General features: G+C 43.7%; 1 protein-coding gene across 1 annotated transcript in view; it reads left to right on the forward strand.

Annotated features, from left to right (window-relative positions):
- The first annotated feature begins 874 nt into the window (after window positions 1-874).
- AKAP8L (A kinase (PRKA) anchor protein 8-like) overlaps window positions 875-14,939 on the forward strand; it is a 32,871-nt gene continuing 18,806 nt past the window's right edge. Inside the window, exons 1-2 of the mRNA XM_006898340.1 lie at window positions 875-920; window positions 12,986-13,060. Of these exons, the coding sequence (XP_006898402.1) occupies window positions 875-920; window positions 12,986-13,060 (121 nt within the window). The remainder of the gene's footprint in view (window positions 921-12,985; window positions 13,061-14,939) is intronic.

A 14,939-nucleotide genomic window follows, 5' to 3' on the forward strand; every position in this document is an offset into this window, starting at 1 on the left:
TTTTTTTAGGGCACAAGTGTCCTTAATCTGGGTTAAGTTTGGACCTCGGTCCTTTCCGTACCCTCGTCAGTCCTCATAGCACTTGAGTTCCACCTGTCCAAGCATATATCTCTTCCTGACCAATCTCCGCGGTTTTAGACCGAGAGGGGGCGGGGATCTTTAGATTGACATCCTCTTCAGTTTCTGATTTGATAAAACATTGAGATGGACAGCGCAACTGTCCAATAGATGTGAAACCCAAGACTAGAGCCTACCATTGTGCTAGGGAGGCGGGGCCCCACGACGGGTAGAAGGGGTTCGGGTTATTGTCGCCGCTGTCGCGGCGTCTGACGGGCTGTAGCAGTTGTCGGAGAGCCAGGTTCGGTGTCCGCCGCCGCCATGAGCTACACAGGTGCGTTCAGCGAGATAAGGGGTAGGCCTGGGGAGGGGCATTAAGGAGGTGTGTTGAAGCCGCGTCAGGCTTGTTCGCCCCTCTTCGTCCAGGTCACTGCCCGCTCTGCGACCACAAAATGGCGTCGCAGGCTTGTCTCCTCAGGTTGTGCCCCTCGCGGCCTGGTTCCTCAGTCCCCCGTGCTCCCAGCCTCGCGTCCGCGATCCAGGCTGCCTGAGGTCTCGGCGTCTGCCGTGTTGTCTCGGGCCGTGGGCCTCTCTACCGGCCGGCCGGCTGCGGTCCTCGGTCCTCGTGACCGTCCTGTGGACCCTCCTCTGCTTTGTTTTCCCGCAAAATACCGCAGCGCCCAGCCGTGTTGCTGGGGAGACGGGCGCGCCAGCCCCGCGAGGGAAACGCAGACGGAGGGTTTCAGCTAAAAGCGGGGTCCCCGGGCCGAGCCCGCGCTGCGTCGACTCCCACGCTGGTGTATTTAGCAGATGCTAAATGTGCTGCGTGGTCCCCGCCGCTTTCCAGGAGCTGCGGCTGGAGGGTGAGCGCGCGTGTGCCCGACAGTTGTCTGTTAGGAAAAGGTTTTCCTTGGCTCTGACCTTCGGGCGAATTCGAACCGTGCACCTTCTTTTTCTTTTTCTTTTTGTTGTTGTTGTTAGGCAAATGTTAAACCTTTCGGACCACCCAGGGCTGCTTCCCGTCAATTCTTTAAAAAACTGTAAGAGAAATAGTCGGGAGGAGTCGAGCTCCCTCCCGCCCTTGGCGACCCCAGCATGTGCACAATCGAGCCGCTCACTGGGGTTTTGGGAAAACAGATTTGCAAGGACTTTTGAGGACTTTCTGGGTGTCCAGCCTTCGGGTTCATAGTCGGTTGCTCCATCATGTGTGACAACCCCCCCCTTTCCCAGCCCCCGAGATCTGTAGCATCAAATGGGCCTTGAGAAGACCAGCCTCCTCCCCCCCCCCAAAAAAAAGAACATCTTAAGCAGCTCGCTGGTCGGCAACGTGCAGATCTCAGCAGGCAAAACAAGTGAACACGTGATTAGTCCTGGGAGGAAGGGGGGGTTCAGCAGAGGCAGCAGGATGGAGAGGGGGGCAGTGAGGCTGGCTGGCTGGCTGGCTGGGAGCTGTTGACAGCAGCGCAGGGGCTGGAATGTGCGTGGCATGTCTGGGGCTCAGCCAAGGCATCTGTAGGATTGGAGCAGAAGGGGAGCGTGGGTGCGGGATCTGCGAGGGGCCTCAGATGCGCTTGAGCGATGGATGACAAAGCCCACAGGCCACCCCGGGCTTTGCCTTGGCAGCCACAGCTGCAGCTTCTCGCTCTGGAGATGGCCATGGGGCCTCCCAGTCAGTGGAGGGTATTAGATGGAACTGTTTATGGCAATTTGATATCACCCTGGAGAGGGTGAAACCAGGCTGCTCCTTGGAGGCAAGGATCCTGAGGCTTTGTCTGACATACTCTGGACATGTTGTAAGGAGGGACCGGTCCTTGGAGAGGGACATCATGCTTGGTAGGGTGGAGGGACAGTGCAGGAGGGGACCCTCTATGAGGTGGATTGATTCAGTGACTGGGGTAATCGGGATGGGTGTTGTCGGGCACAGTGAGATTGCCCCAGGACAGAGCAGGTTTAGGGCTCTTGTACATAGGGTCACTATGAGTCAAGCAACTCCAGGGCACATAACAACAAAGTGAATACATCTTTATCTTGAGATGTAAAAAAAAAAATAAATCAGGCAAGGGGAGGGGGTGGTTGCTGGGTAACCTGCAGTCTAGTCCCAATGTCCAGGCTCAGAAGGGACCCCCGGCCTCCACAGTTCCACTGCAGGCTGCCTGGGCTGGTGAAACCACGGTTTCATGGAGATCCTTGTTGTCTCAGCAAGAAAAAGCCTGGTGATCTATTTCTGAAAGAGCAGCCATTGGAAATGCGACAGCACATAATTCTGCTCTGACATATGAGGAGTCTGCTATGAGTCAGAGTCGATTCCATGGCAGGCAGTTGAGCAGAAAGGCAGAGCAGGAGCTAGGCAAGATCCCATTTTTCTAGTAATCGTCTCCAGTCCAGCAGATCTTAACGAAGAGCCATAACGCCCCTCAAATCCTTTGGCAGTGTCTAGAAACGCTTTTGAGTGGCACACCTGGGTGTGTGGAGACACTGCTGACATCTTCTAGTGTGTGTGTAAGAGCCACAAGGGGTAGGCAGCTACCCTCAACCAGTTCTTAATGTCTTGACTGTGACTCACAGTGTGTCACATAGAACTGTACTGCATAGAATTGCTTTTGGTTTTGGAGGTTTTTTTCCCTCCATAGAATTTTTAATGGCTAAGATTGGAAGCAGGAGTGGCATCCACTTCCTACACAACATGCCTCCGGAAACTCTGTGAACTTTGATAAATGACGATAGTTACAGAAAGGCTTCAGGCCTTTTGTTCATAAGGTCTCTATGAGTCTTGCTCGACTCAATCAATAACCAACAATATTTCAGAAGTAGATAACCAGGCCTTTCCTCTGAGATTTCCCTGGATTGCCATTTAGTTTGTAACTGAATACTTGTTTGGACATTCAAGCGCGGCCATGGAGACTGCTAGATGTCCTCCAGTGCACAGACAGCCCTCCATGGCAGCGTCTGTAGTACCGCTCATCTCTTTATCTGTTGATATCCCCTTGGCTGTGTATTCTTGAGAATGGAAGCCAGTTCTATGGGATTTAGGTGAAGAAATTCAAGATGGGTGGTTAGGTGCTGTGAAGTACCTATTTACTATAGGAGGGGAACTTCAGCCCAGTAATTTGAATGAGATTGTGCAACCACTAATGACAAAGCCTGAATTTCATCTCCAAATTTCATAGGCTGAATTTATAGCTTTGAATGGGCCCTGAGGTAGCCACACTAAGGAAGTAATGATGAGTTTTCCTCAATTATGACACACCAAAAACCACAGTAGCTTTATAACATGAGTCTTTTCCATTTCAATTGAAGGCTACTAAATTCAAAGGAATTTAGTTACGCATTTAAGAATAACTTTTGGAAGCCCCAGGAACTGTTGTTATTGTTAAGCATAGAAGGTGATTAAAATTTCTATTTTTGTTAATTCCTTGTTTTTTAACTCATTTGCTTTTTTTTTTTAAATGCTTGGTCCACTAAGCAAGGAGTTCAATGAGTACATCTCACCATGGCAGCTAACTACTTGATAGGATCTTCACTTGTCCATTTCACTATCCACATGACACTCTTTTCGCTGACTTTGGTCTCCAGGAGCTGGGTCGGAGTCCATAAGTTAGTATTTTTCAGACTGGCTTCCCGCATAGCATTTCTTGGACCCTAGCCACCGAGGGTTTTATTGAGTAAGCAAAAGCATTTGACTCTCTGTATCCTAACAGATTATGGCTAACATTGAGAACTATAGAAATCCCACTTAGTTAATTAAATATACATCAAATCTATACCTAGACCAACAAACTGTTGTCTGAACAGAGCAAGGAAACATTACATGGTTTTAAATTGGAGAAAGGGCTGCATCAAGGCTGCATCCTTTCTCCATACCCATTCAATCTGTATACCAATCATATCATTAGAGTAGCTGGATTTATGAAGAAGAGTGTGTCATTAGGATTGGAGGAAGACTCAACAACCTGCATTATGCAGATGATGTAGTGTTGCTTGCTGAAAGCAAGGAGCACTTGAGGTACTTGCAGCGAATCAAGGACTGCACCCTTCAACATCAAGAAAACAAAATTCCTTACCACTTGGCCAGTTGTTGTTATTTTGTGCCCATGAATTGCCTGAAACTCAGCAACCCTATGTACAACAGTTCTGAAGCCTGCCCTGTCTTGAGCCAGTCTCACTGACTCCAGTACACCTACTCCCATTGCCCCAGTTATCAGTCCATTTCATCTGGAGTTTTCCTCTCCTGTCCCTCCTCCCTTCTGAGCATGATGTCCTCCTCCAATGTCTGGTCCCTCCTGTCCATATGTGTAAAGGATGTGAGACAGAGCTTCAAAATCCTTCACATACCTCCATGGAGAAACTTGGTTTCACCCTCTCCAAGACAGACCTATTTGTTTACTGGGTGTTCTATGGTATGTTCAAGACTCTTCTCTAGCACCACAACTCAAAGACATCTATTTATTTGTCACCCTTAGTCATTTGTCCAGCTCTCTGATGCATGGCAAGTAATTGCAAAGACCATGATCTGCATCAGGAGCACTTTAGTCTGGGCCAGTAGGCAACTGATATTGTCAACAATTCCATCTTGCTTGGATCCACAATCAAATCTCTTGGTACCAGCTTCCAGGAGACGTATTGTATTGGGAAGGTCTGTTACCAAGGACATCTCTAAAGTTTTAAAGAGCAGTAATGTCAGTTTAAAGACTAAGGTGCTCCTGATTCAAGCCATAGTCTTTCCATTTAGATGCTTTGCATCTGAGAGCTGCACAGTGAATAAGGATGGCAGGAGATGAATTGGTACCTTTGAGTTATGGTACTGGAGAAGAGTGTTGAGTATCCCCTGGACTGCCAAAAGAACAAACAGATGCATCTTGGAGAAAGTACAACCAGAGAACTCCTTAGAGGCAAGAATGGCGAAGCTTTGTCTCACATACTTGGGACATGTTGTTAGGAGAGGCTATTCCTTGGAGAGAGGGCCATCATGGTAAAGTGGAGGACCAGGGGAAGAGAGAAAGACCCTCTGTGAGATGGACTGATAAAGTGACTGCAGCAACAGGCTCAAGTGTGTCGGAAATGGTAAGGATGGTGCAGGACTGGACAGGGTTCGGGTTCATGGGATTGCGCTGATTCATACTCGACTACGCTTACCCAAAAGCACTCTGGCGCTAGATCGTCACAGATCACACATGGGAAAGGTACTTCCTTTTAGCCTGTCGGAGAGGCAAACACTAGCCCTGCTAAGCTCTCACTCTCCCCGTGGCTTGTTAACTTACAGAAATGACTCCCAAACTTTATAGGGAATAGGATGATTTATGACAACCAAAAAGAATACACAGGAGGAGACACATAGTGTGATATTTAGAGGGAGCCATAGCACGGCACTTCTGTGTTTCAGAGGATCCTTTCCTATGCAGGATCACCACCCAGGAGCTTCTTGAGCTTCTGGCTCAGGCCTCTTAATTTAATAGTTTTACCATGTGGCCAAGATAGATTACATGCATTGACCCTCGGTGCTGTCTCTTTTGGTCTTGTCAGCCACCGTTCCTTGTCCTCAGGTTTTGGTACACTAGAAAGAATAAGGCCAGATAGCTTCTGTAATGAGTCCACACTTTTAACTTGAGAAAGGAGGAACCATCACCATCAATAAGATGGGAGCAATGAAAAAACAAGCCAGAAAAGTGCAGAATGAGACCTTCAAACACAGATCTAAAGTGTTTTGAGTCTGCATATGAGAACACGGCACACAAAAACACACGTTGGTGCCCAAAAGATGGTATCTTGGTTTATCATGATGTCTGTGGATAGGGAATGTGGGAATGGTTTAGCTGTGGTCTCATGATGTTGCATTGAAAATGCCAGTTGAATGACATTATCTGAGGGCTTAACTTGGGTCAGACCCAGGTGGTGGACTATGTCTGATAAATTGGCTTCTCATCACATGAGGCAGCTGAAGTGTCTTCACATCATGGTAACAAGTGTTCCTCGGCCTGAGTGATCCAAGAGAGCAAGACGGAAGCCTCAGAAACCACCTTTGCTTTTTTGCACCTTGTCTTATTGTGTAGATGGCCCATCTCTATTGATTTGAGAGTGGACTGTAAGGTGGTAGAGGCAGAATCACTAAAGGCCATTTTGGAAGCTGGTTCCCACCCTACTCTGGGCCCAGTTATTAGACCTGGGAGGCAACCTAAATCTAGTCTTTTTCTGGAATTCATAGTTAGTTGTCCTTCAAAAAAATTCTCTGTTTTAAAAGATAAAGAATTATTACTTTCTTTATTTTTTAAATAAAAATATGTCAGGCCAGCCAAAGGAAGGGGCTATAAGGAACCTTGGTGGCACCATAGTTAAAGTACTTGTCTATTAACCACAAGGTCTGTGATTCAAACCTTCCAGCTTTTCTGCCTGCAAAAAAAAGATGGAAAGGTCTGCTTATGTAAAGAATTGGAAATCCCAAGGGCGCTCTGGTGGCCTAGTGGCAAGAAGCTGCCCTGCAGTCCCAGAGGTACGCAGTTCGAATCCACCAGATGCTCTGCTGGAGAAGGAGGGGGCAATCTTCTCCTGTACCAGTCGGATCCGATTTGACAGTACACACACACACACACACATAACATTTAAAAAAACAAACAAAAAAACACTTGGAAATCCTGTTATGCAGTTCTCTTGTTTTGGTAGAAATATGGGCAATCTCCTGTGATTTATAGCCTCTGAAAACCTGCTGAGAGATCAGCAGTTCCAACTCAGGCCAGTGAACAACTGAGTCAAATCACTGCCAATAGGATTCTACATAATTGTCATCAAGGTTGACCTTTCATTCTGTAGGATCAAAAACTAGCTTTTTAAAAATTATTATTAAGGCAACTAGAGCTGACAAGAAGAAAACAGTTTATGAGCAAGTCACTAATATATTTGTAATGGGAGTAATAAATGGCTAAAGAAGGACCTGCCCTCAACATAGCACTGTGGAGTAGAATATTAACACAAGGGGCATGAAGTTAGGCAGAGCTGGCCTTTGAGCTCTTAAGATTTACAAGATGGTCTTGCTTTTCTTTCTAGGGAAGAATCTGAGCCAGGTCAATGCAAATTGAACATGCTCAATGCTAACAAGAGGGTTGGAGATTCAGATTCACCCAGAGATGTTTTAAAGGAAAGGCCTGGCTATCTATTCACATGGATCACAATTCTGGAGGCACTATGAGCTCAAGACCTGTTGGTTGACAACTGACTAACTGGGTTTTCTGAATAGACCCAAATATTTGCCTTAGTACATTCCAGGATGCACAGCTATCTGTATTAGGCTTCCAGTTCCAGCTACAGTATTTAACAAACCAGATTACTAAAATTCTGGGGTTATATTGTTGGTAGCTCTATTGTTAAACAGATTTCCGCAAGCTGGTTGAAGAAACAGTGGAGAAGACAATTCTGTTTCTGCCAGTAAACGGACGAGTAAGCAGTAGAGAAGGCAGTTTCACTATTCTTAAACAGTGAGTTCTCAGAAGAATGCTTTTAGCAATAGCTAATCATAATTTGGGCATCTCAGGAGGTACAGAGGCCTGTGGAGAACCCATTTTTTTGTGCCTTCTTTAATTAAGAAGATGAAAAAGAAATTTATTTATATACTTTGTTTTCTCCTTCCCCAGTGCCTAGTCTCTGTTTATACATCTAAGAAAGAAAACTGAAGTGTGGGATCCCAGCTGCTTATTTGAAGCGTTTGACGCTGGATGTGTTCCTAAATTCTTACTCAGGAACACTCTACAACACTTCTCACCCCACCCTGCAGCACCTTGTAATTAGACATATTATTTCTGCACTAAGTGGGATAAATAAAAGATTGTAAATATCCTTATGCATCAGCCTTGCCACAGAAGGACATTTGGCACAGTATTTGTGGGAAACATTTTCTTTCAGACTAAGGGATTGTAAATCTGTCCCACTCAGGAGCCAAGGTGAGGATGAGGTAACATAATGCCAATACAAGTTTCTGTACCCTGCCTGAGACCAACAGACAGAGTCAGTGAGTTGACTGACGTTGTCAGCATTGTTGGCTGCTTTTAAAGGGGGAACATGGACCTAAGAGAGGCACGTTATGTGTCTAGCCATTTAGAAAGAGCAACAAAGATAATGAACAATTTCTAAATGCATTACTGGAGGCTCTAGCTTTAGTTTTCTGGTCATGAGTTGACTCTGATTGGGGGAGGGGGGTTGTTATGTGCCATCAAGTAGCTTGCGACTCGTAGTGACCCTATGTACAATAGTCCTGAACCCTGCTCTATCCTGTGCTAACCTTACTGTCTCTGACACACCCACCCCCATTACCCCAGTCACTGAATCAATCCATCTTATCAAGGGTCTTCTCTTGCACCATCCCTCCACCTTTCCAAGCATGATGTCCCTTGCCAAGGACAGGTCCCTCCTTGCAACATGCACCAAGTATGTCACATGAAGCCTCAAAATCCTTGGCTCCAGGGAGCAGCCTGGTTTCACCATCTGTAGAACGGACCTGTTTGATCTTCTGACAGTCCATGGTATGTATATTCAATACTCTTCTACAGCATCACAGCTCAAAGTCATCAATTCTCTTTCTGTCATCCCTAGTCATTGTCCATCCTTGTGATGCATAGCAAGTAATTGCGGAGACTGTGGCCTGGATCAGGCACACCTTAATCTACAGACTGACATTATTGCTCTTTAATACTCTTGAAAGGTGCCTGATAGCAGGCTTTCCCAATGCAAACCAGCAGCCAATAAATCAAAAGACAAATTACATTGGGAAAGTCTGCTGACTGCTTATTAGGGTAGGTGAATGTTATCTCTCATGGTATCCATCATTTCAGTACATAAGTTATTTTTAAAAAGTAATATCTTTTTTTATTATTATTCATTTTAATGAAAGTTTACAGTGACTTAGGGTGTCCAGTCATTGATGCAGTTTTATCCCTGCTCGCCCCCCAGTTAACTTTTCTCCTTGATGAGTGAAAGAAAAACTCTTTCATTGCTATGCAATCCCTCACCCCAAGCCCACTATACTATAAAGTCTTCAAGACTCCTGTCGGGACAATAATACCTAATCATATATCCCTTTTAAACAGTTCTCTGCCTCATCTGTTGCAGTGCAGTATACATTATTCCTCCCTGTCTTCTCTGCCTTCCCTCAACCCCAATACCAGTTCTGTATTACGTAGTGGCCCTATGCAATATTTGTCCTTTTGTGACTGAGCTATTTCACTCAGCATAATGTCCTGTAGAGTCACCCATTTTGAATAATATTGCATGAGTTCCTTGTTTTTCAGTGCTACATAGTATTCCGTTGTGTGACTATACCAGAGCTTCTCTATCCATTCATTTGTTGATGGGCGCTTGGATTGTTTCCAGCTCTTTGCTATTGTGAACAAAGCCGCGATAAACATGGGTGTGCCTATATCTGCTTGGGTGGCAGTTACAGTCTCTTTGGGGTATATTCCCAGTAGTGGAATTGTTGGGTCAAATGGTATTTCTATTTGCTACTTTTTGAGAAAGCACCACACTGCCTTTCACAGTGGTTGCACCATTTTACACTTCCACCAACAGTGAATAAGGATTCCAGTTTTTCCACAACCTCGCCAGCATTGGCTGCTTGCTGTTCTGTTAAATTTTGCTATTCTGACTGGGGTGAGATGATAATCATATTTCATAGTTGTTTTGAAAAGTAATGTCTTTTTTTTTTATTTTACTATTTTTGTGTGAGTGTACCATCAAATCAGATCTGACTGGTACAAGAGGAGATTGTCTCTCCTTCCCCGGCAGAGCATCTGGTGGATTCGAACCGTGTGCCTCTGGGATTGTAGTTGCAGCTCCTTACTACTAGGCCACCAGAGCTCCCCTGAAAAGTAATGTCTTAAAATGATGTTTTAAAGCAAGTGTCAGTGATTAATAGGAAAATTTTTGAGTACTTAATCACTACTAGTGTTTAACAGCAGCAGTTTTTGTTTTATAATATTGTAATTACAATTTCATTTAGTTATTCATACACATTTTTTCCTCTTCCCAACTTTATTATTATTATTATTATTATTATTATTAATTTTAATGAAAATTTACAGAGACTTTGGATTTCCATACATTCATTGTTGCACATTTCTCTCTGCCCACCCCTCCCCCCAGTATACTCTTCTCTTTGAAAAGTAAGAGAAAAATTCTTTCATTGTTATACAATCCCTCCCCCTAGGTCCACTCCACTGTGCAGCCTTCGCTTTGGACTCCTGTCATGACAATAATACCAAATCATATATCCCTTTTAAACAGTTTTCTCCCTCATCTGTTTCAATGTAGTATATATATTATTCATCCCATCTTTCTCATTCTCCCCCCAACCACGATGCCAGCCCCGTTTTACAGCAGTGATGCTATGCAGTATTTGTCCTTTTGTGACTGAGATATTTCACTCAGCATAATGTCCTCCAGGATCACCCATTTTGAATAATATTTCATGAGTTCCTTGTTTTTCAATGCAGCATAGTATTCCATTGTGTATACCATAGTATACCAGAGCTTCTCTATCCATTCATTTGTTGATGGGCACTTAGGTTGTTTCCAATTCCTTGCTATTGTGAACAAAGCCGTGATAAACATGGGTGTGCATGTATCTGCTTGGGTGGCAGTTATTATTTCTTTGGGGTATATTCCCAGTAGTGGAATTGCTGGGTCAAATGGTATCTCTATTTGCAACTTTTTGAGAAAGCGCCATACCACTTTCCACAGTGGTTGCACCATTTCACATTCCCACCAACAGTGAGTAAGGGTTCCTGTTTTCCACAACCTCACCAGCATTTGTTGCTTGCTGTTCTGTTAAATTTTGCTCTTCTTACTGGGGTGAGATTATATCTCATAGTTGTTTTGATTTGCATCTCTCTTAGAGCTAGGGATTTTGAATATTTCTCCATGTATTTGTTTGCCATCTGAATGTCTTTGTTGAATCATACACCTTTTATAACAATTTTTTAAATGTATTTGAATAAAGATTTGAAAAACATTGTTTTTCCATACTGTCATTCATGTATTAATTTCTACTGATTAATGTAACTAATTAATTACAATATTAACAACTTATTATTGGGTTTGCCTTTCCTTTTATATAACTGAGCTGTTTTATTCATTTTTACTCCTTTTCTATTCCCATCCCTTCTCATCTATGATACCATCAGCAGCAGTTTTTCATAGACTGAAGTTTCTCTTCCTTGGAATCAAATCCCTTTAAGTAAAGTTTCTCAGTTTAAGAGCTGAAAAAATTGTAAATATAATTATTACATTAAATATAGTCTTTTCCTTTGCCTTATAAGCATGCCAATAGTAAGTAGTTAATCTTAAGAAATAATGTAACACACACTTTTTAAAAAATAAGACAATGTCCAAAAAAAGGGAGGGGACAGATTTAGGAGAGGAGAAAAATGTGTTCTTTGCCTTAATAACATGGTTTTAAAAATTAACCTCTTTCCTTATTTGCACAAGAGGGATTGACTTCTTGTTGAAAGAAGTATTTGCCGCACTTGGTAGAATGGTAATTTGGATACTCATTTATTGAAATAGATAACTAATTTACAATGTTTAAGAAATTTATAACATCTGATATTGGGAAAGTCTGCTGTCAGGGATTTCTCCAGAGTACTGAAGAGCAATGGTGTCAGTCTCGAGACTAAGGTGTGCCTGATCCAGGCTATGGTCTTCACAATTACTTGTAAGTTGGACAGTGACTAGGGATGATAGAATGAAAATTGATGGCTTTGAGCTGTGATGCTGGAGAAGAGTATTGCATATACCTTGAACTGCCAGGAACAAACACGTTTGTCCTAGAGATGGTGAAATATGGCTGCTTCTTGGAGGAAAGGATCCTGAGGCTTTGTCTGACATATTTCAGGCATGTTGCATGTTTGGGAGAGTGGAGGGACAGCGCAAGAGAGGAAGACCCTCAATGAGATGGATAGATTCAGTGACTGGGATAATGGGGGTAGGTGTGTCAGAGACAATAAGATTGACACAGGATAGAGCTGGGTTCAGGACTGTTGTACATAGGGTCGCTATGAGTCACAACCAACTTGATGGTACATAACAACAACATAGCAAAAATGTCCCTGGGTGGTACAAATAGTTTGTGATCAAATACTAACCTATAAGTTAGTGATTCAGACCCATCCATCCTGTGACTCTCAGGAAAAAAAAATTGGTAAACTGCACAAGTAAAGCTAAAGCTCTGGAACATGGGGTTACCATGGGTTGGAATTGTCTTACCAGAAGAGGATTTGTTTGGGTTGGGTAATGTAGGAAGTTAAGAGTAGTCTCTCTTTCCCTTAGTTGATGTATTTTGGAGGGATAATTAATGATTAAGGAGCTCTGGAGTGTAGTATGTAACATGTTGTACTGCTTGTAACATGTTGTACTGCTAACCAAAATATTGCTGGTTCAAATCTACTAGCTGTACTGCAGGAGGAAGATGAACAGTCTTCCCGTAAAGATTTATGGCCTAGGAAACCGATAAAGGATAACTATGTATGAAAATTGACTTAACTACAGTGGAAATTAGTGATTGGTGATTTGAACCCTGAAGGAGAAATAAAATGCCAGTATGCTTCCGTGAAAATTAAAACCTTGAAAACTTGGTGGAGGAGGGATAATTACAGCCTTGGGAACCACTGGAGTAATTCTATTCTGTCCATGAGTTGCATTGACTCAGAATTGAGTCAAGAGCAATGGTTTGGATTTGGCATTGATTTGAACCCACCCAGCAGAGCTGGTGATCTGTTTCCCTAAAGATTACAGCCAAGAAAACCCTGTGGAGCACAGGTTTATTTTGAAATGTTGTGGAATAATCATTTTATTATTAGGAGTTGAGTTTTAATGGCTGGTTTTCCCAGTAGGGTTGGGTAGTCTGCATCTTTCTGGCTGTTAAGGGCATTAATTATTCTGTGCATATGTTTAGGCTTTGTCCAGGGATCTGAAACCACTTTGCAGTCGACATATACAGACACCAGCGCTCAGCCCACCTGCGATTATGGTAAGTTATCTCTGGTGGGAACTAGATGGGGAGTGTGTCTCATCTTCCTAGCCCCGCCATTGCCTTCCTGGGGAAAGTTAAATATGTCTGAAGCTGCTTGTTGAGTAAGCAGTTCTTAGGGCTAGACATGATTCAATCCTTTGACCCTTTCACATTTTTTTAATAAACCTAGGGAAATAAATGTCCAGCTTCAGAAAATCCCATTTGATAAGCTAGGGAGGAAGCACTCCCAGTTGAGTCCAGAGTTTTGGCCTAAGCAGAAAATAAGCTCTTAACTTAGCCACAGGTGCTCTGCTCTAAGGATGCCCAGGTAAGATTAGGGATACTTCCTGACCTCCCACAAAGGTGGAATAGACCTTTCCAATTTCTTAAGGCTAATTAGACACTAAGTGAATCATTTAGAATTAAACACTCCTGGGGCCTGCAGACCTGGCCTTATTGTATCAAACTTGAATTGTATCAGACAAGGTGGGTCTTTCCAGGGTTTCAAGCCTCTGATTCCATAAAGGGATTACTAAGAGCCATGCCTTGGTTCCTGTGATGTTGTTGTTATTAGGTGCCGTCAAGTCACTTGCAACTTATAGCAACCCAATGTACAAGAGCCCTAAACCCTGCTCTGTCCTGTGCCAGCCTCACTGTCTCTTAACACATCTACTTCCATTAACCCCAATCACTGAATCGATCACTTCATCAAGAGTTTTCCTCTCTTGCACTTGTCCCCCCACCCTCCCAAATATGATGTCCTTCTCCAAGGACTAGTCCCTCCTTGCAACATACCCAAAGTATGTCAAACGAAGCTTCAGAATCCTTGCCTCCAAGGAACAGCCCAGCTTCACCTTCTCCAGGACAAACCTGTCTGTTCTCCTAGCGGTTCATGGTATATTCAACACTCTTCTCCAGTACCACAGCTCAAAGGCATCAATTCTCTTTCTGTCATCCCTAGTCATTGTGCAGTTCTCTGATGCATAGCACACAGTTGTGAAGACTATGGCCTGGATCAGGTGCACTTTAGTCTCCAGCCTAACATCATTACTCTTCAGTACTCTGGAGAGGTTCCTGACAGTTGACTTGCCCAGTGCAATTCATCCCTTGATTTCCTTGCTGCTGGTACCAAGAGAGTTGATTGTGGAGCCAAGCAAACTAAAACTGTTAGCAATCTCAGTCTTTTCACCATCCATAATGATGCTGCCAGTTGGCCCAGTGGTGAGAATCTTTGTTTTCTTGATGTTAAGCTTCAATCCATATTGAAGGCTGTAGTCCTTGATCCTCCACAGCAAGTGCTTCAGGTCCTTCTCAGTTTCAGCAAGCAGAGTTGTGTCATCTGCATAACACAGGTTATTGATGAATCTTCCATCAATCCTGATGCCACATTCCTCTTTGTACAACGAGCGTCCCGGATGATTTATTCTGCATACAGATTGAAAATGTATGGAGACAGAGTATATGCCTGGCGTACACCCTTCCCAATTTTGAACTATGCAGTGTCTCCTTGCTCTGTTCTGACAACTGCCTCTTGGTCCAAGTATAGATTTCTCGTAAGCATAATCAAATGTTCTGGGATTCCCATTCTTCTCAGAGTCAGCCACAGTTTATTGTGATCCACAGTGTCAAAAAAGCCTTTGCATAGTCAATGAAACACAGATAGACATTCCTCTGGTACTCTCTGCTTTCTGCCTAGATCCATTAGCTATAATATCCCCAGTACCACGGCTTCTTCTAAACCCAGCCTGCACATCTGGCAGTTCTCTGTTAACATAGTGCTCCAGTCGTTTTTGGATAATTTTCAGCAGAATCTTGCTTGCATGTGATACTAATGAATTTTTTTCGACAAGGGCTTTAGAAGGATTTAGCTTACACAGGTGAAAAGCCCTCAAGAGTC

Source organism: Elephantulus edwardii, unplaced genomic scaffold, assembly GCF_000299155.1.
Source record: "Elephantulus edwardii isolate Elephantulus edwardi_28Jun2011 unplaced genomic scaffold, EleEdw1.0 scaffold00226, whole genome shotgun sequence".
NCBI lineage: Eukaryota > Metazoa > Chordata > Mammalia > Macroscelidea > Macroscelididae > Elephantulus > Elephantulus edwardii.